This window comes from Excalfactoria chinensis, chromosome Z (genome assembly GCF_039878825.1).
Source record: "Excalfactoria chinensis isolate bCotChi1 chromosome Z, bCotChi1.hap2, whole genome shotgun sequence".
NCBI lineage: Eukaryota > Metazoa > Chordata > Aves > Galliformes > Phasianidae > Excalfactoria > Excalfactoria chinensis.
In genome coordinates, this window is record NC_092857.1 from 28,039,076 (window position 1) to 28,065,709 (window position 26,634).

Here is a 26,634-nt window from a genome sequence, read left to right on the forward strand (position 1 = left end):
CCAACCTGTCATCCACCAGGACGCCCAGGTCCCTCTCAGCAGAGCTCCTCTCCAGCAGGTCTTCCCCCAGCCTATACTGGTGCATGAAATTATTTCTACCTAGGTGCAAGACTCTACACTTGCTTTTGTTAAACCTCATCCGGTTTCTTACTGCCCAGCTCTCCAGCCTGTCCAGGTCTCGCTGAATGGCCGCACAGCCTTCAGGTGCATCAGCCAATCCTCCCAACTTCATGTCATCAGCAAACTTGCTGAGGGTGGTCACTATCCCCTCATCAAGGTCGTTGATGAAGATGTTAAACAAGACCGGACCCAGTACAGACCTCTGGGGGACGCTGCTAGTCACAGGCCTCCAGCCAGACACCACACCGCCAACGACAACCCTCTGCACTCTGCCAGTCAGCCATCTCTCGATCCACTTTACCGTCCACTCATCTATCCCATATTTCCTCAGCTTTGTTATAAGGATGTCATGGGGGACAGTATCAAAAGCCTTACTGAAATCAAGGTAGACTACATCTACCGCACATCCCTTGTCCACCCAGCGAGTGACATCTTCATAAAAGGCCACCAGGTTGATCGAGCACGACCTCCCCTTGGTGAACCCATGCTGAGTACTCCTGATAACCTCCTTTTCTCCCAGTTGTCTGGAGATGGCATCCAGCACAAGCTGCTCCATCACCTTCCCTGGGACAGAGGTGAGGCTGACTGGCCTAGAATTACCTGGGTCTTCCTTCTTGCCCTTTTTGAAGACCGGAGTGAGACCGGCTGTCCTCCAGTCTTCAGGCACCTCCCCACTTCTCCAAGACCTCTGAAAGATTACAGAGAGCGGCTCAGCAATGACCTCCACCAGCTCTCTCATCACCCGTGGATGCACTCCATCAGGTCCCATGGATTTATGGACCTTAATGTTTCCTAGGCACTCATGGACCACCTCTTCCCTAACTGAAGGGAAATCTCCCATTCCCCAGACTCTCTCATCAACCTCCAGGGTCTGGGATTCCTGAGGGAGAGCCCTTTCACTAAAGACGGAAGCAAAGAAGGCGTTCAGTATTTCCACCTTCTCAGCATCCCCCGTTACCAGAACGCCCCCCTCACTTAGTATGGGGCCCACATTCTCTCTAGCCTTCCTTTTGCTGTTAACGTACTTAAAAAAGCCTTTTTTGTTATCCTTTATCTCCTTAGCTAGATTCAACTCCAGGTGAGCTTTAGCCTTCCTGGTTGTATCTCTGCAGTCCCTGACTACATTCTTATATTATTCCCAAGTGGCCAGACCCTTTTTCCACATATCATGTACTTTCTTCTTTCCATGGAGCTTGCACATGAGCTCCTTACTCATCCAGGCAGGTCTCCTGGCACCTTTTCCTGACTTCTTAGTCACAGGGATGCACCAATCCTGAACTTGGAAGAAGAGCCGCTTAAAAGCTAACCAGCTCTCACAGCCCCCCTTGCCTTCTAGCACCCTGGCCCACTGGATAGCCCCAAGTAGGTCCTGGAGGAGATCAAAGTTGGCTCTCCTGAAGTCCAGGGTAGCGATCCTATTTTTTGCTTTGCTTCCTCCACTCAGGATCTCAAATTCCACCATCTCATGGTTGCTACAACCCAAGCTAGCCCCGACTTTTATTTCCTTAACAAGTCCTTCCTTGTTGGTGAGGATAAGGTCCAGCAACACCCCACCCCGCGTCAGTTCCTCGACCACTTGCATCAGAAAGTTATCTTCAATGCACTGCAAGAATTGTCTGGACCGCGCATGCCTGGCCATGTTGGTCGTCCAGCAAATATCTGGATAATTGAAATCCCCCATAAGTACCAGTGCCTGGGAGCGTGATGCTACTTCCAGTTGCTTATGGAAGGCCTCATCAACCTCCTCCTCCTGATCAGGGGGCCTGTAGTACACACCCACAACAGTGTCACCCTTTCCAGCCTTGCCCTTGTTTCTCATATTAACAAGTTTCTCATATTAACAAGTTTCTCATATTAACAAGTTTCCAGTCACCTGAGACCTCCTTGATTAACCAGGACTGCTGATCAATGATGCAAAGTAACAGGGAAGTCAGTTCTGCCTGCTCCCTTGGTACCCTTGGGTGGATCTCATCTGGCAACAAGAACATAGGACAGCTCAGGTGAACTGTCTTAACTTGCCTAATTGAGGGTAAGTAGACAACAGTGTGCAGTTAACTGCTTTCCAACTCAGCTCTAATACTGAGCCTGTTTTCTGTTGCAAAGTTTTTGCATTTATTTAACTGTATCAATTCCATTGTTCCAACTCAAAAACTTATACACTGGAATTGATCCCCTGAGCAACAACAACAAAAACAAAAACTTGCCAAAATTTGACATTAGAAATCATGTTAATCACTGAAATATGCTATTACAGTCAGCAGTCCATTTTCCTCCTTCACTTGAACAGTTTTATGAGCAGCCAAGAGAAAGTTTTCATGGTATAAAAGTGAGAGCTGAAGAAAAGTGTAATAATGTAATATTAAGAAGAATTCCATGCAGTATCCTTACAAGACAAAATGTTTCTTTCATATCTATTGCTATCTTCTTATATCATAGGTGATATTACAAAGGGTGGAACATGAGGGAGAGACAAATCAAAATGTAGTGGAAAGCCCTTACAAAATAATGTATTTGTATGAAGTCATCTTTTACAAAGAAAGGTGAGCACTAACTACACTGAAAAATCCTGAAGCTGAAGGGTATATATTCAGAAAGCAACAGAGTGCCCAGGTTGCTCTGGACAAAGTATCTCCTATTTGTTTCCATGGAAACTACAAGAGATACAAAGAGCACAATAACACTATTTGACAGAACAAATTATCAGCTACAAAACACTATTTTCAACACAGTCATCACAATTGGCTATGCATTTTTGCTGATGATGAACAAAGGCCTACATGATGTGCTCATAAATATCCACAGTTTTCTGTGATGTGGCTTATCTTTCACAGTGTTGTCACCACAGCTGAAATGCACCACTCACCATCTCATGGTGCTCACATCCACAGTTTAGTCTCCATAAATGTTCAGCAAGCACTGATGAATATAAAATAGTTCAGTTTGCCTTAATGCTGCATGGCAACAGAGAGTAACAGAATATTGGAGGGAAGGCTCAACCTCTACTGCCATATCATCTCTGAAACTGTGGGCCAACAGGAGGCATTACTTTGAGCAGTCTTTGTGCTACCTTGAAGCCAGGAGCTATAAGGAGGAGGAGGTATACACAGCTTGAGTCATACCTGAAGAAAATAACCCCTATTTTAATTTTCTGTTATGGTATCCACTAGAATTTAAAGATACTTGTGTGGCTACCTCAAACAAATTTTTTATCTATGTTTCCAGGTCACATCACATTTATGGTATGAGTTTTAAATTACTCATAAAAAAGGTCAAAATTCCACAAGGAGTACTAAAATCAGAAGTAGATTAAATTATAAGGGGAAGGAGAAAGTCTGATCTTAAACATGCCTTGCATTTGAATTAGTAATATAAAATGCATATATATAGCAGATAATGGTGAAGAACTCTGATGCAGTGTCTCAAGTAATCAGAAGCTGTTTGGCTATGACTGACAGAGTTTAATTGACTTGAGTAAACCAAAATGCATTTAAGGGCAAATTAAGCAAACAAACAAACAAACAAACCAAACAAACAAACAATCAAACCCCTCAACATTCTTATTCATCACCTTTGTCCAGATAAACTTAGGTGCGTTTGTGTTTGTGTGTAAGTAAAAAAATCATCCGTGACATCAATTACAACTGAATGATAGACCTCAGATGAACTTCTGGCCTCATTCATAATTCATATATAGATGAGGTTGCTGCCAAGTATCATTACTTGCACATGTATCCCCTGTGGTTCTTTATATCAAGACTTCACAGAAATTATTAAATTGATTTAAGACTTAACATTCAGGCTTTTATTTAGATTTTATTGCTTACAAATCTAAAGCAATTCTGCTCTGTAACACAGTGAAAAACATAATATTTTTGTTAAATTTCATCCATTTTCATGATGTCTATCTGAAGGAGAAATAATTCTAAGTTTATAGAAAAGAACTGTCTCAGCTTCTATTTTTAGATGCATAATATTCAGATACACTACATTTTTTGCTCTTTTTGATTCTGCATCTCTCTTCATTTATTTAAATAATGGAGATTCAAGAAAAAATTAAGATTAGGTACGTGTAATAAGGCTGGAGAAGTTTTTTTGAGTAGGTAGTTACACAATTGAGTTAAAATTCCAGAACTGTGTTTTCAAGTAAGATTTTTATTCAGGTAATCTAAGCAAAACATTTGAAACATACTTGGTTGGAAAACCTATTTATTTATTTTTTTTCTGACACTACTTGTATATCTGAGATTGTACTAAAAATACGCAAGTATCTTCAGTTAACCATTAAGAACTACTTGCTCATATAGTTGTAGTTTTAAATTATTTACTGGGCCACTGCTTTCTCGTTTTTGTTGTTGTTGTTGTTTTGGGTTTTTTTTTTTTGTCTTTTTTTGTTTTTTGTTTGTTTGTTTTTGTTTATGTTTTTCTTTAATAGCACAATACAGAATCATAGAATGGTTTAGGTTGGATGAAACCATAAAGATCACCAAGTTTCACAACCCGCTTCCTCCATACTCTCCACCATGGAAAGGGTTGCCAGTCTCTCGATTAGACTGCCCAGGGCACAATCCAACCTGGCCTTAAACGCCTCCAGAGATAAAGCATCCACAACCTCTCTGGGCAGCCTGTTCCTATGTTTCACCACCCTCTCAGTAAGAAATTTCTTCCTAACAGCTAGCCTAAATTTGTCCTTTGATATTTTAAAGTCATTCCCCCTTGTCCTATCACTTTCAGACTGTACATATATTTCATACTTTCTAAAGCAGGAAGGAAAACAGTTGTCTAAATAACAGAAACTAGATGAGGGAGTATGAAATACGAACATTGACTAGCTATAATTTTTTCTTTCTTTCTTTTCTTCCCCCCCCCCCCCCAACAAATAGTTACTATATGTACAGACATGATTGTAAAAGATATATCAAGGGCTTTCATTCTTTATTGTAAATAAGTTTCATTTTCCAGTCAATGCATATCTTATTTCTTCCACCATTAATTCTACAATGTGGTCTCAATTATATCAGCTAAAGTGGGAAACAACCCTTCCTGACCCAAATGTTTCTGAATTAATAAATGCTATTTATCAAACTATTATACAGATTAATGCACCACAACTTGCAGGATGATTAAAATGACCCTTTGCTATGAGAATCAGCAACACAGATCCATAGAATTTAATTGCCAAAAAGTTCAATGTCATCTGGCATCTATCCTTTAATCTGTTAATGGTACTGAATATGACTATAGTCTTTGAATGTTAGAAGTGGGTGGTGATATAAAATCAGTTTTCCATTATTGTATGCATCTTGCCAGCAGAGTTTTACTCTTAAACTGTATTTGATGTCACTGAGGACTATAATCATGAACTGATGGCATTTACAGTCCAACTCTTTTAAAGGGAAGATGTTAATGGATAGAAGTAAGATAGCACTGCATTTGAAACACACCGGATGATCACATAAATGAAACCTGCCAAGAAGTAACACGTGCTTCATTAAAACAGTGAACAGCAAGAAAAATGTGTTCTTTTAAATAATTCAATTTGTTCATCTTCTGATTATGAAATCTGTTATTGCTGTAGATTTTCTTCTTAGACTGTTCTAATCAAGAAAATCACTGTCAGTGAAAGATGTGTGTTATATTTTGAAAGGTTTCTAAAGTAGTGTTGGTTTTGAAGTTATTTATTTTCTTTATATTTAGGTGTAAACATTGAAAGTAAAATGCATCTGTTCAATGGGAAGAGTACTGCTGCTTGCAGATGGTCTTCACATCACAGTGTGTGTACTGAATCAGAATCATCTAGGTTTGAAGATGATCAAACCTAGTCATCAGCCCAATCTACCATATCCCATTACTATATCATGTCAGTCAACCTCATGTACACATAGCTCTTAATTACCTCTAGGGATAGATAAGGCAGTGGACTAGGCTAGCGCAAAAAGTGGTAGATGACTCATGCCTGGAAGGGCTCAAGGTCAAGTTGGATGGGGCTTTCAGTAGCCTGGAAAGATGTCCCTGTTATGGCATGGGGATTAGAGTGGATGAATTTTAAAGTCCCTTTTAATCCAAACAATTTCTTGCTTTAGTCATTCTTTGAAATGATCTGCTCCAGTGCAGGTGTGTTCTCCAGTGAAGCAGAAGACTGCAGTGAGCAAGGAGTATCCTGCAGTAAAGGAGCCCCAGGATGAGAAAAGAATCACCATGAACAACTAACTCTCTTGATTGTGGCTGAGGAGATGTGTGTAGTCCATTAGCAGTGATGTAACTCCTTCACACCTGCAAACACAAGCCCTAGGGAATCCAGTCAACCAGGACATCAGTGAACACAGTGGGAAAATGGTGTGGTACAGCAGTTCACACAAGGAGGGATTAAAGTAGACAGCTTTCTTCTCATCTGGGAACAGCAAGTAGCTGACTTCTATTGAAAGAAATACTGTGGCCAGCAGTAGGAAAAACCAAGCTGAGGTAGAAACTAAGACTTTGGAGCCACAATCTTCCTGATCTTCTGTTGAAGGGAACTCCAGAATTCAGAAGTCCCACTGAGAATCCAAGAGAAAAAGCATGCCCACCTCAGTGAACTTTCAAAGCAAGTGATCAGTTTCTAGAAGGAAACTACCATTCTAAGAAATGTCCAGAGTGAGATATTGATGCTTAATATCATACAGCGACACGGATTGTCATCTCTGTATTAAGTGCCTGCAAAGGGAAGAAGCTAAACTGGCTTCTAAACTTGAGATGACAGGCCAAAATAATATGCAAGACAAGAGAAAACCCCAGCGCCACGAAAAAGCTGAAGGGTCTTGGTAACTGGGAACTCCTTGCTGAAGGGTACTTGAATTCCCTATTTGCCATCCAGATAATCTCTCTAGAGGTTTACTGTCTGCCTGGGACCTGTTTTTGAGACATCAAGAAAAGACTACCAAGTATGATAAAGCCAGCTGATTACTATCCTTTTCCACTCATTCAAGTGGGGCCACAGGGGGCTATAACAAGAAAACAACAAAACATTTAAAAGTGACTTTAAATCCCTTGGGATGACACAGAAGAGATTAGAAGAAAAAGTAGTGTTTTCTTCCATCCTCCTGGTTGGAGCCTGAGACCCTGGAAGAAGAAAGAGAAACAGCTGAATAACTGCCTGCATGGATGATGACATGCTTAGGGCTTTGGGTTCTGTGATCTTGGACAGGCCTTTGAGAGACCAGACACGTTGATGACATGTGGGATACAACTGACTAGGTGGGGCAACAGTATTCTGGGAAGGAAGCTGTCTGGGCAGATCAGAAGATCTTTAAATCATATTTGATGGGGGAAGGGGATGAGCTTCTAAGTGACGAACAAGACTCAGAGAACACTAGGTAAGAAATAGGGAAAAAGCCCTGAAATTTACCAAACAAACTGATTGTGAAGATCTGTCTCTGAATAACAGCCATGATCAGGCTGAGAGATGATGGGTTAAAATTAGGGACTAGTGGTCCCTAATTTTACGAAAACTGGTAGTCAGTCTCCTACAGGTTGTCTAATCAAGGAAAGACTGTGAATGAGGCCTTCTTGCTTCAATTAAAAGAAGCATCATGTTCACAGCCTCTCATCCTGATGGGAGATATCAATCACCTGGATGTCTACTGGGAAAGCAACATGATAGGCAGCATAACTTCCTAATTCAAGTATTAGGTAAATTACCCAGAGGAAAAATGTTACTGGATCTGGCGCTCACAAGTGCAGGTGAGATCATTAAAGAGATAAAGACTGGAGGCAGTCTGGGCTGCAGCAACCACATTCTCATTGAGTTTGTGGTCTTAAGAAATATAGACCCAGAAAAAGCAGAGTAAGGACATTGAATTTAAGAAGAGGAAACTTCCAGCTGTGTAAGGAAATACTGAATAAGATCCTATGGGAAGCTGTCCTTAGGGACAAAAGAATAGAACAGAATGGCAACTCCTTATAGGTGCCTTTCTGAGAGCATAATGATTGCACAAGGACTCTTGTGCAGTAGAAGAAAACAAAGAGAAGAGGTGGGAAGATATCATGGCTGAGAAAAGACCTACTGGTTAAACTTAGGAAAACTGGGACATGTTCAGTATGTGTAGCCCAAGAAAAATACAAAGATATCATCAGGATATATAGAGATGGGATCAGGAGAGACAAGGTGTACAGATGGAACTGAACTTGGTTAGGAATTAGAAAAGTAATAAGGGATTCTACAGGTAGATCTGTCAGATGAGACAGACAGATCATGCCTGACCATTCTGGTGGCTGTTTATGATGGAGCAACAGCATCAGTAGACAAAGGAAGAGCAACTATTGCTGTCTACTTAGATTTCTACTAGGATTTTGATGTGGTCCACATCCCATCCTTATCTGTAAATTGGAGATACATGGATTTTAAAAGTATTCATTGAATAAAAAATAGTTTGACCACAACTCTCTGGCTGTAACCATGCAATGGCTCTATGCTCAGATCAATGCAAGGTTTTACACAGGGGTGAAGGCAATCCCAGACATGTGTACAGACTGAGGGAAGAACTCATTAAGAGAAGTCCTGTGGAAAAGGATTTTGGGATTCTGATGGACAAAAAGCTGTATATGAGCCAGCAGTGAGCACTTGGGGTCTGGAAGGCCAGTAGTATCCTGGCCAGCATGTAAAGGAAGCTGATTGCCCCTCTCTGCTCATTCAGTCCCATCTGGGGCACTAGGAAGACATGGAGCTATTGGAGCAGGTCTGAGGAAGGACCAGAAAGCTGATCAGAATGCAAGATCACCTATGAAAAAAAACTGAGGCAGCTGGCCTTGTTGAGTCTGGAAAAGAGAGAAGGCTCTAGGGAGACTTCATTATGGCCTCCAGTACTTGAGTATAGCTAGTAATCAGAAGGGAGATAACTTTCTTTTTACATAGGAACATAGAAATAGGACAAGAAAGAATGTTTTAAAACCAAAATAGGGGAGATTTAAGTTAGATGTTAGTAGTTAATCTTTCACTCACATGGTGATGAGATGCTGCCCAGAGAAGTTGCTGGTGTCACAACCCAGAAGGCATTCAAGGCCTGATTGGAAGGAGTCTTGATCAGGGGTTTTAGAACTGGATGATCTTTAAGGTCACCTATAGGCCAAGCTATCTTATGATCCCTGGGCAGACTGCTCCAATAGAGAATCACTGTGAAGAAACTCTCCTAACATTCAACCTAAACTTCTATTTCTGGAGCTAGCAGTAATTTCTCAGATATTATCAGTTGTTGCCTTCTAAGAGAACCTCACTATTTTCACCATTAATGTATTTTCAGAAAAATGTAGGGAGCAATGATGTCCCCTCCTCTGTTTCTTCTTCTTGGGACTAAACAAGCCCAGATAGATGAGATGCTTCTCATGACACTTATCTTCCAGTCCTCTGCCATCTTTGTTGCTCTTCTCTACACTTTCAAGCAATTCAATGGGCTTCTTTTAGTGAATACAGTATTTGACATTCTGTGATTCTGTGACGTTTGTTCTCACCATTGTCAGATCCAAGAGGCCTACCACTCCACTAGCCCTGCTGGCTGCTCAAACCAGCATGCCATTTGCCTTTGTGTACACATGGGCATACTGCTCGCTTGTGTTCAATCAGCTGCTGTCCAGAAAGTAGCTTTCCTTTCCTACCAGTCAACTTCCCTGCCATTCTTCCCCAAGCCTACACTGCTGCATCAGTATATCCTCAAGCATATTGACACTCTTGTCAAACTTGGTACCACTTGTGAACTTGAGGGTGCATTGGATTCTCTAATACAGATCATTGATAAAAATGTAAAAAAAAAATTAAAAAAATATCCATTGTGACAAGCTGCGGGGGAATGCGAATGGTGAATCACCAGCAAATTGAATGAACTCTTTGAGTTCATTGAGCCATTTCCTCACCCAGGGAACAGTATATTTCTTCAAAGCATAAGCAACCAGTTTCTCCAGGAAAATATTGTGAGAGACTACAACTAAAATAAGAAGTATCCACAGTCTCTCTCTCATCTACGAAGTGCGTTATCTTGTCACTGAAGATGATGAGGCTAGTGAGGAAGACTTGACTTGCAGAAATCCAGGCTGTCTGCTTCTATTGTTTTTTATGTGTCATGAGATGGAGCTCAAGATAAAGTGCTCCACGACCTTCCTGGGTACTCAGGTCAAACTGACAGGTCTGTAATTTCTTGAATCTTTCTTCCTGACCTTCTTGCAGATGGACATCGTATTCATCAATCTCCAGTCAACTAGGACTCCCCTGGTTAGTCAGGGCTGCTGATAAATTATTGAAAGAGCCCTGGTGAGTACTTGTGACAGCTTCTTAGATACCCTTGGAATTGGACACATTCCACCTGGTCCTACTGACTTGTGAACATCCAAAACAGGAAAGAGTTAACTTACAGTTTTCCACTTGATTTTAAGAACTTCATGTTTCTTCATGTTGCTTTCTGTCAGCATCTTAAACATTAAGGGCCTGGTTACCCTGAGAACAATTGTCATTTCTATGAGAGACTGAGGAAAATTTTTCTGAGGAAAAACTTTCCTTTCCTCAGTCTTATCCTTATCACTGTGCTTCCCCTCACAACAAATAAAAGATGGAGAGTCTCCTTATTCCTCATTTTGTTATTGATGTACTTATCAAAACATCTTTTATAATCTTTTTCTACACTAACCAAAATGAGTTCCACTTGGGCTTTGGATCTTCTAATTTTCTCCCTATACAATTTTACAGCAGCTCTGTAGTCCTACTCGGTTGCCTTCCCCTTCTTTCAAAGCTCATAACTCCCCTTTGATTCCTGAATTCCCGACTATGTACTTGGTGAAGCATCTCTGTTATATGAAAGTCTTGAACCCACCAAAAGAAAAATGAAAAATAGGATGAAATAAAAACATCATTATGCTAGCAACCATATATACAAGTTACCATGACACCTGAATGGGATTTAAAATACTAGCTGGATGTAGCAATAGTAATACTACCTCTTTTGTAACTGGCTTCCATATGCAACTCTGAAAAGAGCTCAGAGCTTACAACCATAAATAATAGCTTCAATACATCAGTTTGGAATAATACAATTTAGATTGTACCATATTGCCATTAAGTATACTAGAAGACTGGACTGGATCCTGACACTAAGCTTTCTGGATTATTTATCCTATCAATAATATAATAGATTTCTAGTATTACTGAGCTTGTCACAGAGGTGAAAACATTTCCATTCTTCAAAGAAATGTTATTTGTAGTGTCAAATGATGACATACTGTTGTAGTTTCCATTTTTTTATTTTATTTATTTATTTATTTTCTGAGCACACTGCCAGTAGAATGGAAAATAGCATAAACATTTTCTCATCGGCAGCCTTATAGTATGTGAGAATCAGGTAAAGGCACCAGAAGAAGGTCAAATGTTAAACTGCAATGCAAAATGCAATTTAGCATTTGGTATTGGCTTAGCAAATACACCACTAATGAACCAGACCTTTATTAGAGTTCATATCACTGGTGATTAAGCTTTCTCTGACAACTCATTTCACCTCCTGCACTTTTACATTACACTTCACAATAGGAAAAAGAATAAAATATTAATGCCAACAAAGATCAGGCACTTTGTGTTCTTTATTGCAACTTAACGTCTGTAATGTCTTCTAATTTGAGTAACTTGAACTTTGTTTCAGTTCCCACAGGCTAATTCAAAAATAAACATAAAATATTCTGGCAACCGAAACTTCTTACACTAGTAAATTAATAGCATATCACTAATAAGATTATTTTCTTTAAAAAGGGAGAGGAAGACAGAGAAAATGTGCAATACCTCATCTAGTTCCATTTCATCTGGACTTTCCCATGGTTTTATAAATTTTCCACGAGATCTCTTCAAGGGTACAATAACTATGTAATAGCCTCTGTAAAAGAAAGAGTGGGACAAAAGTGATGATGAAGGAAAAGGATAATAAATTGATGGAGTACGTTTGTTCAGAGGGGCTTGTAAAAACTGTCATGCACTAAGAAAGATTCCAGCCTTCCAAATGAATCTGTAAAAATTCCCATCTTGATAACAAATTTTGGTATAGAATACTTAACAAAAAATGGTACTAATTACCTGCCTTTTCATTGAAACATATTAATATTTATAGGAAAAAATAATTACAGTGTTCTAAAATGCCTGCATATTTGACTGCAGGTTGTTGTTTTGTTTGAAATAGAAGACCCATGGGACGTTTGTGTCCTACCAGCACAAATGTGGAAACAAACAAAAGAATAACATAACATAAAAGAATTCAAACCCCTAAAATAAAACGTTGCCCCATTTTTTCCACCTTCATGTCAAATTTGTATAGTATGTTAATATAAATTTACCATAACAGAAAGTAAAACTACATATCATAAATTCACACATTCCACACACACTCTCTTCACTTTTGAATATCAGTTACCACCAGCTTTTCCTACTTAAGTATTCTTTTCACAGTAATAGATATATGTTCTCTTTACAGCTAGGATTCACATTTCCTCAGTTTTCCACTCAAAAGTTTTTCTGAAAATATTTTGCTTTCTCTGCACTCCTTCCTTCTCTTCTGCCTATTTCTCAACCAAACATTTCATATGTGTCTAAAGAAATAATATAAGCAAACAGCATGAAATCCAGGATGGTATAATGTGCTATACAAGAAGTCAAGCACTCCTCACCTCAGAGAACGAAAAACAGCTGTTTCCAGTAACAAGATCACTAAGAAGATGTCTCTTGGTCTCTATTATGGAAAATAATTTTAGTGTTTTCTGTTTCTGCCTCCTTCTTCCTTTCATTTATTTATTTGTTAATAAGTAAAGGAGGAGCCTAAAGAAAAGGACTTGCCTTACAACTAATCAAAAACTTGCCCAGTCTAAACCAACTCTATAAACTGTCTTTGTCTCAGGCAAAGCATAGTGCATAGCACTGGTTCATTTTAATCATCTCTTCTTAAATAAAGCAGTTTCCTCTAAAATAAATCTAACAACAATCTGTATTATTAACTACTGTTCTAAGTGTGTAAGTTCTTAACACTCAATAGTATTAAGAAATCTGAGATATTTGTTTGTAGAAATGCAAAGCTATAACAGAATGTATTTAAACAAGAAGTGTAGCCACAGATCTGTAACTTTTCTCTTGCTGTATTTTCAATTTTTAAAGAAAATTTGTATCACGTGTTACAGTAGAAACAAAAAAAATAATCTTTAAGAGTTATATTCTTATTATTAAATCTGCTTGAGTTCAGATTTTAAAGCTCAGTATGCATACTAAACAAATGTTCAGATTTTTATTTTTTTCCTTAAATGTTACCTTAATTTTTTTAAAATAGTTCTGTGAAATAAAAATATTAAAATATCTGTAGTAAGATGCTTTCTCAGCTTCATAATGATCATCTGTACATGTAGACATATATTTTTCCCAAACATATATTAGGATTAAAGTACAACTACATTTCTGAAGTTATCTGATTGAGAGGTATGTCAGGATCTTAGGTCAGTAAGAGCTGCAGGAATATGCCAAGATTTTTGATAGGGCAACAACACAAGTTAAAATGTTATAAATAAATATAAAATCTTCTTAAAAGAAGTATAATTGGGCTCTAAAATGTAAAACTAAAATTTTGTTACCACAACAAATTGCAAGTGACATAAATAGCTCTTCTTTGTTGACACATCCTCTCTCCCTCACTCCAAAGGTTATGACTTTTTTCTTGACATCTGATTCTCAGAAAATCTGTCCAGGATTTCTGCCTCTCAAGAAGCCGTCTGTCATGTTCACAGGTAGCTTACTTGCTCCCAAGTCAGGATACCAGAGGATTCAATTTCTTCAACAATTTATATTCAGTTATTCCCCTTCCGCAAAATTGTCTTTCATCAAACTGATGAGAAATAAGCTATAAAAAGAATTTCTCAGAAATGACAAGAAGACGAGCCAAACGGTCATTTAGAAGTAGACATATTGAACTTAGTGACTGAAGTAATGTTCTTCTAAACATAATCAGAACTGAAGAAAGACTAGTTGACAAAATGTTGGTGTACACTAAACTAAAATATCTTGTACCAATTAATAAATGGGTGCTGTTCTTTAGTGAGTGTCAGTAGGTCACACCTGCTTAGTAACTTTGGAGGACAGGAGTGAAAACTGTGAAATGCTTAGGGATGTAGAAGTAGCAAGTCTGTCCATGCTGAGTATTTTCGGAAAAAAAACCAATGACTTTTCGCAATCACTAATGTATGGAATTTCTACATGTACATCTTGCTAAGCCATGGCTGTAACTCTAGAAACCAGAATAGAGGATTGAAGAGAAAACTGCCATTTAGTAATTAAAAATTTAAGGCAAATTAGTAACCTAGATTTCTATTAATTCATGCCAGTATCAGAAGACTGAAGTAGTCCAATTGGACAGCTCTACTGTAAATGCAGTAGAAGAAAAAATATCTCAGGGGAATTTTACAGCTCCCTTGATATTAACGTATATTTTTCTTGAAGTATTTCCAAAGTAGAATAAATTCACATTAACATTTTGAACTACATTTCCTACCAGTATTTAAACAAATCTATATAGTAGCTGAATTCCTACAATTGGCCATGGATTCTTTCTTTGTTTTATTCAAACTAGTTACCTGATTAAAAAAAAAAGCAACTATTTCCAGTATCAATTCATACAAGTAATCAGTCAAATGAATCTTCCTCTACTATGCTAACTTTTCCTCTATACAGAAACATGAAATATCTTCAAAAGTCAAATGGAGGATTTTACTCTTCCGTAGTGTCAATGCATAATTTTAACCTGAATATCAAAATTCTCTGTCTTCATTTTGTTTAGTTTCAAAGAGATTTAGGGTATAATAATGCTTGCTAGGAAGGCAAAAATTTACTCTTGACGTGCTTAAAGCCTAACTTTAGGACAATTTTCTCCTTTGCTAAGGCATTTGACATGATGAAAAAATCCTTGAAAAAGCAGATTTACTCATTTATATAGTATATACAATGTATATTTCTTTCCTTTTCAGATTCAGAACAATTCATACAAAACAACAATTGAGAATTGTTCCTTTTATATCAGTTCCTTATACATCATTCAGACACTGAAAATGTGCTAGATGAACTTGATAGCAGCTGCCTCTTTCTTTTTCTCACTAACAGAGACACTTTTATCAATCAAGGAACATCCAGCATGTAAATGTCATTTTCACACTCTTTCACAATTCCTTCATGTGTGCCTCCCACTCGTAACTTTGATCATACACTAAGACTTTCAGTACATACAGAATATTTTAATGCTGAAAGCATGAATATCTTAACAGTAAGCTGAAAAATGAAACAGTTCACATATACATATATTGCTTCAAATAGTGAAGGACTGTGAAGTTCTGTTATTTCTAGCTAACTACTGAAAACGTAGCATCTCTTAAAAAAGATATTATTTGCTCTATTATACTTTGTTTGATTATGCTATTGTTGCACTTTTGTTTATTTGTTTGTTTTGGTAAGTTGAAGGCAATGTGAGAAACATGAGACTTGCTAGATCCAGTCAGTATTTCAAAGGCTGACATCCTCTATAAAATGCAAGACTTTACCAACATGGAAGATTCAGAGGGAGATGCTTTGAAGAAAAATTGCTTTGAATTAGCCAGAATACTTCAAAAAAATGAAAACATTTTTCATTTGATATTTTTCCATCGCAAGATATTTCTGACCAAGCATGTTGTGGGCTCTGCTTAAGTTTCTACTCTGTATGATCATCAGACACTAAGACAACAAAAATTACTTCTATTCTCTTCAATAAGTTTTAAAGGCTCTTAAAACATTATTCTCAATCTCATTAGTATTTACCTATAATCCACTGGGACAAGTAATTAACAATTTCATCTTCATTGTAATTAGTATCATTGAAAGATTCTCAGTGTAGGAGAGATATAAACACTAGCATATACTGTACCCATACAGAAAAACGAGCAGCACTTATGCCAACATAAACAATAGGATTAAAAAAAAAAAAAAAAAAAAAAAAAAGTTGTTCTTCCCCTACAAGATTCCTATAATTTTAAATATTCTAGCAAACACTGGATGTCTAAACATGACAGGATTTTCCTTTCAGTATTTAGTTGTGTTGGTATGCTATTCACAGAGATAGATTTTTTTTTTTTTTTCGTTTGTTTTGCTATATTAAGGTATATTACAACGTGCCATTTAGAAAGGAGTTACATTTTTTACAATTGTTAGTTGGACTCCATTCATTTAATGCTTCTTTGTGGGTGTCACTTATTCTTTTTTTTTTTTTTTTTTTTTTTTTTAAACATTTATAAGAAAGAGCATTGACTCTCCACTGCTTCTCCTTCTGCTGTCTGACCAAGAACCCTGCAAGATTTTCCTCTGTGAGTGCCCTGCCTCATAAATCTTTTTTGACTCAGCCTTCCTTAGATGCATTTGTTACTGACCAAACCTTACTCAATCTAACACTAATGGCTACATTTTTCAGGTTTTCATCCTTTTACTGTCTCAAAGTCACTTAATTCAGGACTTCACCTGCCTCAAAATTCTCAGTAATGGAAAGGGAGAGAAACATTCTGAAGACCTGCCAGTTAGAACACACTAACAGAAGTGGAATCCCCAACTATTTTTAATGATTTAATCATTTTTTTCCTCATGCTCTTTATATTACAGATGGAAACTTTACCGACCAGCAAAAGCAGTAACACTCATTGATTGTACAGTGCTTCATATTTTCTTGCCAAATCTTCATTGTCTAGGCTTTCTAATCCCTGCTGACACAGTTCTGTCAGCTCTTAAGTCCTATTTCTGCTAAATTTCTTAGCACCTCTTCACCCCAAATGGAAATAACCTCTATCAAACTCTGTCAAATCTTTCATCATAGTATCATAGTATCGTGTGAGTTGGAAGGGACCTTAGAGATCATCGAGTCCAACTCCCGGGATTCGAGCCTTTCTGTGTAGCAGAGCAGCACTTGTACCACTTGCGCCACAGGGGGGATTCGAACCCCGGGCCTCTGGTGCTGCAAGCAGCACTTTATACCACTGCGCCACCGGAGGCACACATCCAAGTCTGCTGTTTTCTGTTTTTAATTTTTTTTTTTTTTAATTATTATTATTATTACTTATTTATTTATTTATTACCATTTAATTTATTTGGTTGTGTGTTTTATTGTTTTTTAAAATTGAACTAGCGGAGAGGATCTGAAATTTTTATCTTAAAAAAACTTCAAAATTAATTCACTTGAAACAACCTAAGTGCAGTAACAGCCCTTCAAAATTCCACATAGTTCTGGAATGAGATCTACTATTTCATGTTGCTGCAGGTGAATGACCCTACACCAGTAGATTATTCATTCTCTACATGAGGATACAATTTTTGAAACACAACTGGCTTCTTAACTATCCTTAATTAATGAAGAAAAGAAAAAGTTGTCTATGAAACATCTAGAAACAGAACATATTTTTTGTATTTTTTTGCTACTTATATATCCAACCAGAATTTGCTACATACTCAGCTAAGTGATAAACTGCTATTCATTGTTAATCCAAATACTTCTGCAGAGAGCTGAATTCTGTACCCTTATTTGGATAAAGCCCTGGTGTGCTACTACATATACAGTTTATATTAGCAGAATAGTAAGAATTATCAATACCACCAAATCACTCACTTTATATTCTCATTTGATGGTACTTCTGGAAGTTCCACAGTTATCATGCCATCTAAGTTGGTTTTTCCAATGAAGACTGGCTTGGTGCGAAGCACATCTGGTGCAGTCTTTGCTGTCACTCTGTGCTGAAGACCTCCAGCACTGTTCCCTCTGTTTGTCAGCACAAATGAATACGATGTCTCTGGCTTCAAGTTAGTGATCAGTTTTTGAGTAGCACGTCCATCCACCTCCATCACCATTTTGCCGTCATCATAAAGGATCTAAGTTAATGTATAAATTCAGTACAATTTTTGTTACTAAGGGAAAACAACTGATATCATCATATTTGGGAAAAAAAATGAGCTATATTAATGTAGAGTAAGCACTCCTAAGGTCCAATTTCACTTACTCAACATCAGTAGCTTTGCTTGAATCAACCATTTATATCAAGGCACACATTCCTTAAAGTACCTTTTGTTATTTCAGTCATTCTCTATATTCAGAAAGCTTTTAGCATCTTTTAGTTCATAAAATACTATTCTTCACTGGCCACTGCCTGAGATGACAGGTCATGAAAAGTCACACAGAAGTGATGAAAGCCAAACTGAGATCTGGATCTAGTCTTTTTATCTTGGCTTATGCTATAGTTAGTGGAGAAACAGAGTTTGAAATGAATCATTGTAAATTTGAGATGAAAAGAAGTCAAAAGGAATTCATAGTCATTACAGAAAGTAGTAAGAAAGAAAACTGTTTTCTTTTCATTGTTTAGTCTAAAATATAGATTGCATTGAACTACAGATCAGCAAGATGTTCACACCATGCATAACAAGCATCATCAGTGTGACTTGACAACACCACAAGAAGTTCATAAAGCCAAAGGACTTAATTTAGCAGCCTGGGTCAATGTTGCTGATTAGTTTGTGTTCTTCAATATAGTAATACATAAAAAAAAAAAACAAAAAAACAAACAAACAAAAAAAAAAACAAAAACAAAGCAAAACACACACACACAAAAAAAAAAACAAACAAAAAAAAAAAACCATAACCCACTAAGGTACTTAATTTGTTGAATGCTATCCTCTAATTTTCCTGTTTACACTCTAACAAATAAAAATCAACTTACTTTGAAAGGCAAGGCTGAGTTGTAGTTTTCTGGAATCTCCCAAGACAGTAAAACTGAAGTCTTCATTACTGCTTTAACATGAAAATTTTTTGCAAACACTGCTGGAAAAAAAAAAAAATAATAAATTTGTATGTAAACAATATCTTGGAGTTTAGATTTTGTCATATTTCCACAGCTACCTTGGTGTATTACCCTTCCATTTGGATCAAAGAAACAAAATTAATTCAGTTCTCCTACCTGTTCATTCACATCTAAATATTACATTCTAAGTCATTCTCACTCTTATCTAACGACAATCCAACACGTACATTCTCCTTACCTGTAAAAATTGTGAAGATGTTAGCCAGAACTTGTTTGGAAAGGGACAACTGAATTCTAAGGCATCCAAAACATATTAAGATTTTCATACTTTACCTTTTGTGTTTGTTGAACCTATTTTTATGAATGGGCCGTTCAGTTTTATTTACAGCTTCAAAAACACTGATATCCAAAGACCGATACTCCTTTAAAGGTCAACGCCATAAGCAGACAAATCCTACCTTGATCCACTGGTAGTGTCCTGAACTGGACACTTGGACTATATGGACCAGGCCCTTTGCTTGTGTGGGCACGTACTTTTACATCATATGTGGTATCTGGTTTTAAGCCAGAAAGTGTCATAGTGGTATCAGCAGGAACAACAGGGAGTTCAACTGGCTGGTAAGCAACATTGATATCTCTGTACAAGATGGTGTATTTGGTGATAATGCCATTTCTCTCTGCCAAGAGCGGCATCTGCCAAGTTAATTGAACTGATGTAGAAGTAGAGCTTTCTGAGTGGAGATTTTGAGGAAATCCACTGGGAACTTCTTCAGGAACAGAAATCTCTTTAACCATCTCCTCCCCAAAGCCCACTTTATTTCTAGCTGAGAGCCTGAAGACATAAGAAGCTCCTTTGTGAATGTCTGTAGCTGTGAAATGATCTTCTTTTTCTGAGAACTCCATGGTTGTAAATGTATCCACATCCTTGCGACCAAATTTCAGGCGGTAACCCTGCAGCGGGCCAAAGGTGTCCACAGGAGGGTGCCACTGAATTAGAGCTGTATTCATCTGTGTGTGGCTAATCACAAGTCGAGGTTTTCCTGGAACTGCAGAAGAAATTTATTTAAAGATAATAAATAGAAACAGAACTGCACATTAAATTACTGAGGCTAGCTTTAGCAGGAATATGCATAATTTTCCCTTCCCTCACTCTTCATTTTACAAACAGCAACTTTTTGAAAGAAATAATGTCTGCCTCCTGCACTATTGAGTCATACAGTATAGTGAACTATAATAAAGTTATCTATTCTTCATTTTTGCCTTATCATTCTAAATACTACACTTTATAAATACTGAGAACATTCAGAGGCACAGGAGTTAGAAATATCAATCAAGAAGTAAAACTTCAAACAGACATCTTATGAATGCCTCTGTCCTTGTTTAAAAAACAAAACTGTATTGCAATAAGCAATAGCTTAATTAATCCAAGTTACATTCCTATCATTCCTGTAGTAGTAGTAATAGCAGAGAAATTAAAAGTCTGTAAATCTGTCTAACATACTTCTTGCAACTGAAAGGTAAAATGCTGTAGGAAGAAAGTCAGTTTCTTTGCTATCATGAACTGGATTTCTCCTGAAGAACAGCACCTGTAAAGAAAGCTCTTTTGTTTTTGCACACCAGATAGGTTTAAGTCCTTAACTGAGGCCTAAGAGGCCAAACTGTTGACTCATCTTTTACAGAGGTTCGGACCATAAGTGTAGTGAGTGCATTCAGTTTAGAGGACCAAATTTGCTCTTTGCTGATGTAATAGTAATACAGCTCATATGGTATATATTTTAGGGCTGATATAACTTTATTTCAATTACTGTTTGTATTCCATTACATACATACATATATATATATACACACATTACATATATGTTATATATATATACATTACACACAGACACACACACACATATATATAATCAATTATATTTGCTTTCATATTTATATATTAAAGAAATATTTATATTCCAAAAATATGTTTCCATTACAATTAAATCAAATCCATCAGTATACATATATTTCTTGTTCATTGTGTGCCAATATTTGACAGGTCAAGGGACAATGGTACAATAGAGTTTTTTTAGGTAGTACTACCACAATAATGATTGTGTTCCATGACAGCAAATTATTTTAAAGAATATTTGAAGCTTTCTTGTGTGAATATAATTGTTGCACTGTCAGTTTTGGTACCCACATTAAACATTTCAAAAAAATTTGTTGAATCATTTTTAGTTCTCTGACACTCAAGCAAATCAGATTCTTAATGTCAGAACTTCTGACTTCCATTCCAAAATTTATTAGGAAAAAGGACAGAAGAATGGCATGACATGGCTTGAGAAAAACATATTTTCTCATTAGATCTGCCAACCATCAGTGCTAACATTGCTTTTACTTTAATTTGAATTATAGATAGTTTTTATACAAATTTTACAAATACCCTTCCTTTGAAATGCCTAACCCACCTGCACTGTAATTCAAGTAGTAAATAACATACGTATTTTTAAAAAAATTAATATGAAGCTTATGTGATTCTGAGAAGAATATGACTTTTTGCATAGAAATGATAGACAGAACTCTGAGAATGACATGAACTTGTTAAAATGAGAGCCTGGAGGAGGGCCATGAAAATAATCAAATCAAAAGTAGCATCATTAGTCTAATCTGCTCCACAGCAAGAAATTTCAATTTAAAAAAAATTCAGTCTTCACAAGAGAAATTCTGTTCACCCAACCACTGGCAAATGAACAAGCTGAACCTGTCATATGGTCAAATACTTGCCATCTGCAATCAAATGCAGACTGTCCACAGCTACATGCTGTATTTTACCACTATTTATCCCTCAGATTGCCTCTGTCTTCAAGGTTTTTCATTTATTTTCTAATTCTCTGTCTTAATAATCACATTCTTCTGAGGAAATATTTTTTTTTCTTTTTTTTTTTTTTTTTCCTTTTTTTTTTCTTTTCTTTTATTTTTTCTTTTTTTTCTTCTCTCTCTCTCCAGGAAGACACCAATCAGAACAGAACAGCTGCTAGAAAGCACAAATGCCACTTTTTATCTGCTTTTGAATTGAGAGAATGGGGTGGGGGGACAGCAGTTATGTTTTCATCTAAAGGTCAAGTACTGAGGAGGAAAACCTATGTCCTATGAATGTTTCCTAAACTACAGGAAACATCCAAACCACATAATTGAAAACAAAACAAAAACAAAACAAACAAATCAAAACAAACAAAAAGGCAAGTATAAGGATTTGCTCAGAGATTTATTAGTATATGGTATTACCTGCACCAGTAGTAGATACAAGTTTGGGCTTGCTGCGTGCTCCATCACCTTTTGTTGTGTAGGCTGTCACAGTGAAGGAGTATGTAGTGTCAGGCAGAAGTCCAGAAATGATCATTTCCTAAGATGAAATAAAACCAGAAAAAAAAAATATTAAAAATTGAATGATGGATTTCTAGGAGAGTACTGAATCTTTAGGGCAACTTCTATATAGTACACACAGCACAGATGCTTTGGTGCTACTGGAAGTACTAGCAAGCATTTGCGAACACCAACAGACTGTTCTGAGTAAAATAGTGCAATAATTCCCTTACTTAAAAAATTAGAGCACAATTCTAAATAGAATGCTCCAGGTAGTTCAAGGCACAAGGTTCAGTGTCTAAATAGTGTAACAGTGAATAAGCCCTTATGAAATATATTGTTTGAGGAACCTTGCTGATATTGTGACATATGTTCATATGTGGAAACAAAACTTACTTCAACTCAGCCATTTACAGGACATTATTAATATAGTTCTGAAATGCCTACAAAGTAAGTACATTGCAGTTGTATCCACATTTTAACGTCATTGCAGTTCAGCTGAGCAAGAAAACCTCTTTTGTCTCATTACACTTTATTTTCAATTTATGTTACTGGTTGGAATTTACATCGAAAGATCTCAAAGGGCTTGAGAAACAATTCAGCCTGAAAATCTAGAAGAGCTAACTAAAACACCATTAAAAATATGACCAGAGACTAAAAATGACAAATAAGAAAAAGATATAAAGCAAGCAACTTTTTGGCTAGTACATGCACACATAAACAAACAGTGGTGAATTCAAAGCCAGCCAACTGAGATGAATGCTATAAGGGCATGCAAGGGAAGATGAGACTCAATACTCACAACGTAAATAATTTCATATGTAAATAAAAAAGGTCAGTATTTACAGGTAACTGAAAGGTTCTAAATTCTTGACTCATCTACTTCCATTTTGTAACCACTAAATTATGCCTGAGCATTTTCACTTGCTGAATTACTTATGTTAAATTCCACTGCTGTCAGAGAGATGGTGTATGTATGTATCAACCATAGTAACCACTTAATAGAAAGAATTATGGATCAAACTAACCACAGGACATGGGTTATTATACATATTGGCTATGAGCTCAGTTCAGAGGTGGATAGAACTTGGCATTTTATTTGCCATCCATTATTAAGAATGCAGAATGTTCAGAAGGAGTGGGAAAAATAAATAAATAATAATAATAATAATAAAAAAATTACTCCAACAAAATAAAAGTGTATTTAAAACAATCAGATCAAAAGAGCAACAACAACAACAAACACACCAATCCACCACCAAAGCCATGCTCCTTAGAGCCTCAGATCTCAGAATGGAATTGAGCCTAAAATCCAAAATCATCAAGGTACATTTTGCTTCTTTCGGGGGACTCTCAAACTGATATTAAAAGAATAAAATGTAAAATGAAAGAACAAAATAAATAAATAAATAATCACATTTTTAAACAGTGATGAAGCTGTCATCCTCATCTAAAATAAGCAGTACCCTGTGGTGTAACAAACATACAACTGCATGTAGTGCTGTCATTTAGAAGTCTGGCTTGGATACAGCAAACATGCACAATATGGCCATAAACAGTATAGAGCTTTTGACATTAATGCTAGCGTACATAATACCATTACTGAATTACCCAAAAGGAAGTACAACTAACTTCAACCTTTAGCTACAAAAAATAAAAGTTACACTTCAAAAGAATACAGAAAAACTTTCAACTATTTATTTGCAATTTCAAACGATTCTGGTTTTATTATTCTAACAGCACCTTTTAAGGAGAAAATTATGAAGCAAGGTTAGTAACAGCCATAAAAAGAAGAAAACACAAACCATTTATGTGAATTTTAAGAACATGCTGCTAATCTCCAGAACAAACAAACAACAAAAAAAAATCCCAACTCTCCCTGGTGAGGGGAAAAAATAAGTGCCATACAGGAAAAAAATCCAGATGTTGGTACATGCATCTGTTCACATAAAAAAAAAAAAAAAAAAAAAAAAAAAAAAAGTAAACCTAAGAAATTAAAGGAGGCTGCAAGCAAACAAGAAAAATATGAGATGAACAAAAAACCAAAACAAACAACACTCACTTATTCTGGCCAGTCAAAAACTACTCACATGTTCAGTAGCATCATCATATTCCCACTGATTGAGTGTAAAGAACATTGGAAAGAAAAACAAAAGAAGAGAAAAGAATATGTAGCCTGGTTGAGTTAATCTTTTCTTCTTAATAGTACAATAATTAAGAAAGATGTCTGGAAAAATCGTGTAGAATTTGAGTTAATTGTGTAGACTCATGTAGAATGTGGTTAATGAAATCAGGCCAGGCATTTTTAATTTCACATCTGCTCCCCTCAAAAAACATCTATCTCTCTTCCCTTGAAAGACAGAAAAATTAATGAATCTTCTTGTATCACATATTAATATTTTATGATGGATTGTATTAACAAAAGCCACAGAGACAAAATTAAATTCTTTGTGGTGTATTTAATCACGTTACCAGGCTATATGCTTTATTTTCTGCAAATTCATTCAGTGCCTTATTAATACCACAATGCCATGATTTTTCATACTTGAAACCTAACCAGACCAAGGTCATATACAGTCAAGGTCTTTGCACTATGTACAAGCCCTGATCATGTATCATAAAAATAAACGAAGGAGTACTGAGAGGAGAAAGGAGGTGATGAACTTGAATGTCAGTTCAAAGCAGAATTTGGATAAAAGGAACAAAGGTTTTATAGTATTTGAGCTCCGATATCACACCTAGACTTCCCTTCTAACATTCCAGCATTTAAAATGATTTTACACTACTACTGTGTAGAAGCTAAAATTGAGAACCTGAGCAAGAAGAGAACAACAACAAAAACTGATCTCAAATTGGTTCTACAGAGCTGAAAACTAGAACTAAGACTATGAGTAAAAAAAGAGAAAACAACAACAAAAGACAAAATAAATGTATTTATTCAAATGAAAGAGGAGGATTTCTCTCTTTAGCTTTATGTTAAATTTCTTCATCTTAGGATCTGCAGTCCTTAAACGGACCTAGTTGCAAGACATATAATAGTTTCAATGCAGAATTGTAATTCCAGAGCTAGAAACCTCATGAACTTTCAGTTTAACAGAGTAATAGCATATTCCAATCAGTAAAACTCTATTGCTGAAGATTTTTAAGCTTAATGTTATCAGACTTGTGCTTCCATTGTGTCTCATCATTTGTAAAACAGATGTGCAATTTCACATATAAAACCTACTAATGTGAATAATGACAAAGATAAATATTGCACTGCTTTCTAAGGTCAAAAAATAAATTCACTTCCTCTGAACTATGAGAAAGTAGATACATAATTATGATAGAAGCACAGTAGTAATGGTCTCTCATTTGGATCTAGGCTCTCCATTTAAATAAGTAAATAAACACTGTGTGGATGAATCAGTGCAAATTTTGTTACATTGGCTGTGACCTGCTCAGATTCTTCTGTGCCCATACAGCTCTAAGCATAGCTATAGGAAGAAGTACCAAGGCTTATGGTACTTATGGGAACTGGCTGAATGGCATAGTTTTGGGTGTATGACTACACAAAAGAGTGACTACATTTTTGGTCCAAGAATCTTTAAATGTAAATATTTTGGAAAGCATTCATCAAATAGAGATGAAAAAACAAAACAAAACAGAACAGAACAAACAAACAAATAACAACAACAAAAAAACACAGCTAGTAGAATAAAATATGGAAGAATCTAAATAGCTGTTTAGAATATTGAAAGTATTTGTTACAACACCTAAAATATGGCATGCTCTATTTACCTGTGCATCAGCCAGCATGATGTCCTTCAGCATGGGCTGACCCTTTGGCTCCCCATTTTCCATTCTTACATAGTGGACCTGGTATCCTCGGATTTGACCATGCTGCTTATTGGGTACAGGTGAACGCCATGACACCTTAACAGCAGTAGAGTTGACAGCCTCTACCTCGACTTTGCGAGGAGGACCACTAGGAACTGGAACAACATCATTGGATAAAACAAAATTACAGGCACCTGTCCCACCCATGACTTTTGCCTTTTTTTTTTTTTTTTTTTTTTTTTTCTTTTTAAGGGCAGACTCACTATGTTTTCTCTGAAGAATACAAATGGTTCAATAAATATAAATGCTCAACCAATCTGCTCTATCTTTCAGTGAAAAGATCAAAAAACATGACTGATGCAAAAAAAATGGAAGAAAAAAGAGTATTAGAGAAATAGAAAAACATGTAAAAATGCACAAAAGCCAAGGAAGATGCTTTGAGATTCAAAGCATTACAGTACAAAGAGGTATTGTAATCATCAAAATAAAAACAATAATAAAAACACAAAATATTTCAAAAAA

At 36.5% G+C, this 26,634-nt stretch overlaps 1 protein-coding gene across 24 annotated transcripts in view; it reads right to left on the reverse strand.

The window, feature by feature from the left end:
- PTPRD (protein tyrosine phosphatase receptor type D) overlaps positions 1–26,634 on the reverse strand; it is a 1,083,558-nt gene that overhangs the window by 102,732 nt on the left and 954,192 nt on the right. For 7 of the 24 annotated variants that reach the window (XM_072360023.1, XM_072360022.1, XM_072360018.1 and 4 more), the window contains 3 exons: positions 18,868–18,965; positions 17,766–18,025; positions 11,906–11,996 (listed from right to left, as the gene is read on the reverse strand). In XM_072360023.1, coding sequence (XP_072216124.1) covers positions 11,906–11,996; positions 17,766–18,025; positions 18,868–18,965 — 449 coding nt within the window. Of the gene's footprint in view, positions 1–11,905; positions 11,997–17,765; positions 18,026–18,867; positions 18,969–19,406; positions 19,995–22,215; positions 22,334–24,383; positions 24,411–26,073; positions 26,268–26,634 lie in introns of all 24 variants that reach the window. The other 17 variants (XM_072360010.1, XM_072360009.1, XM_072360008.1 and 14 more) reach the window with 5 other exon arrangements.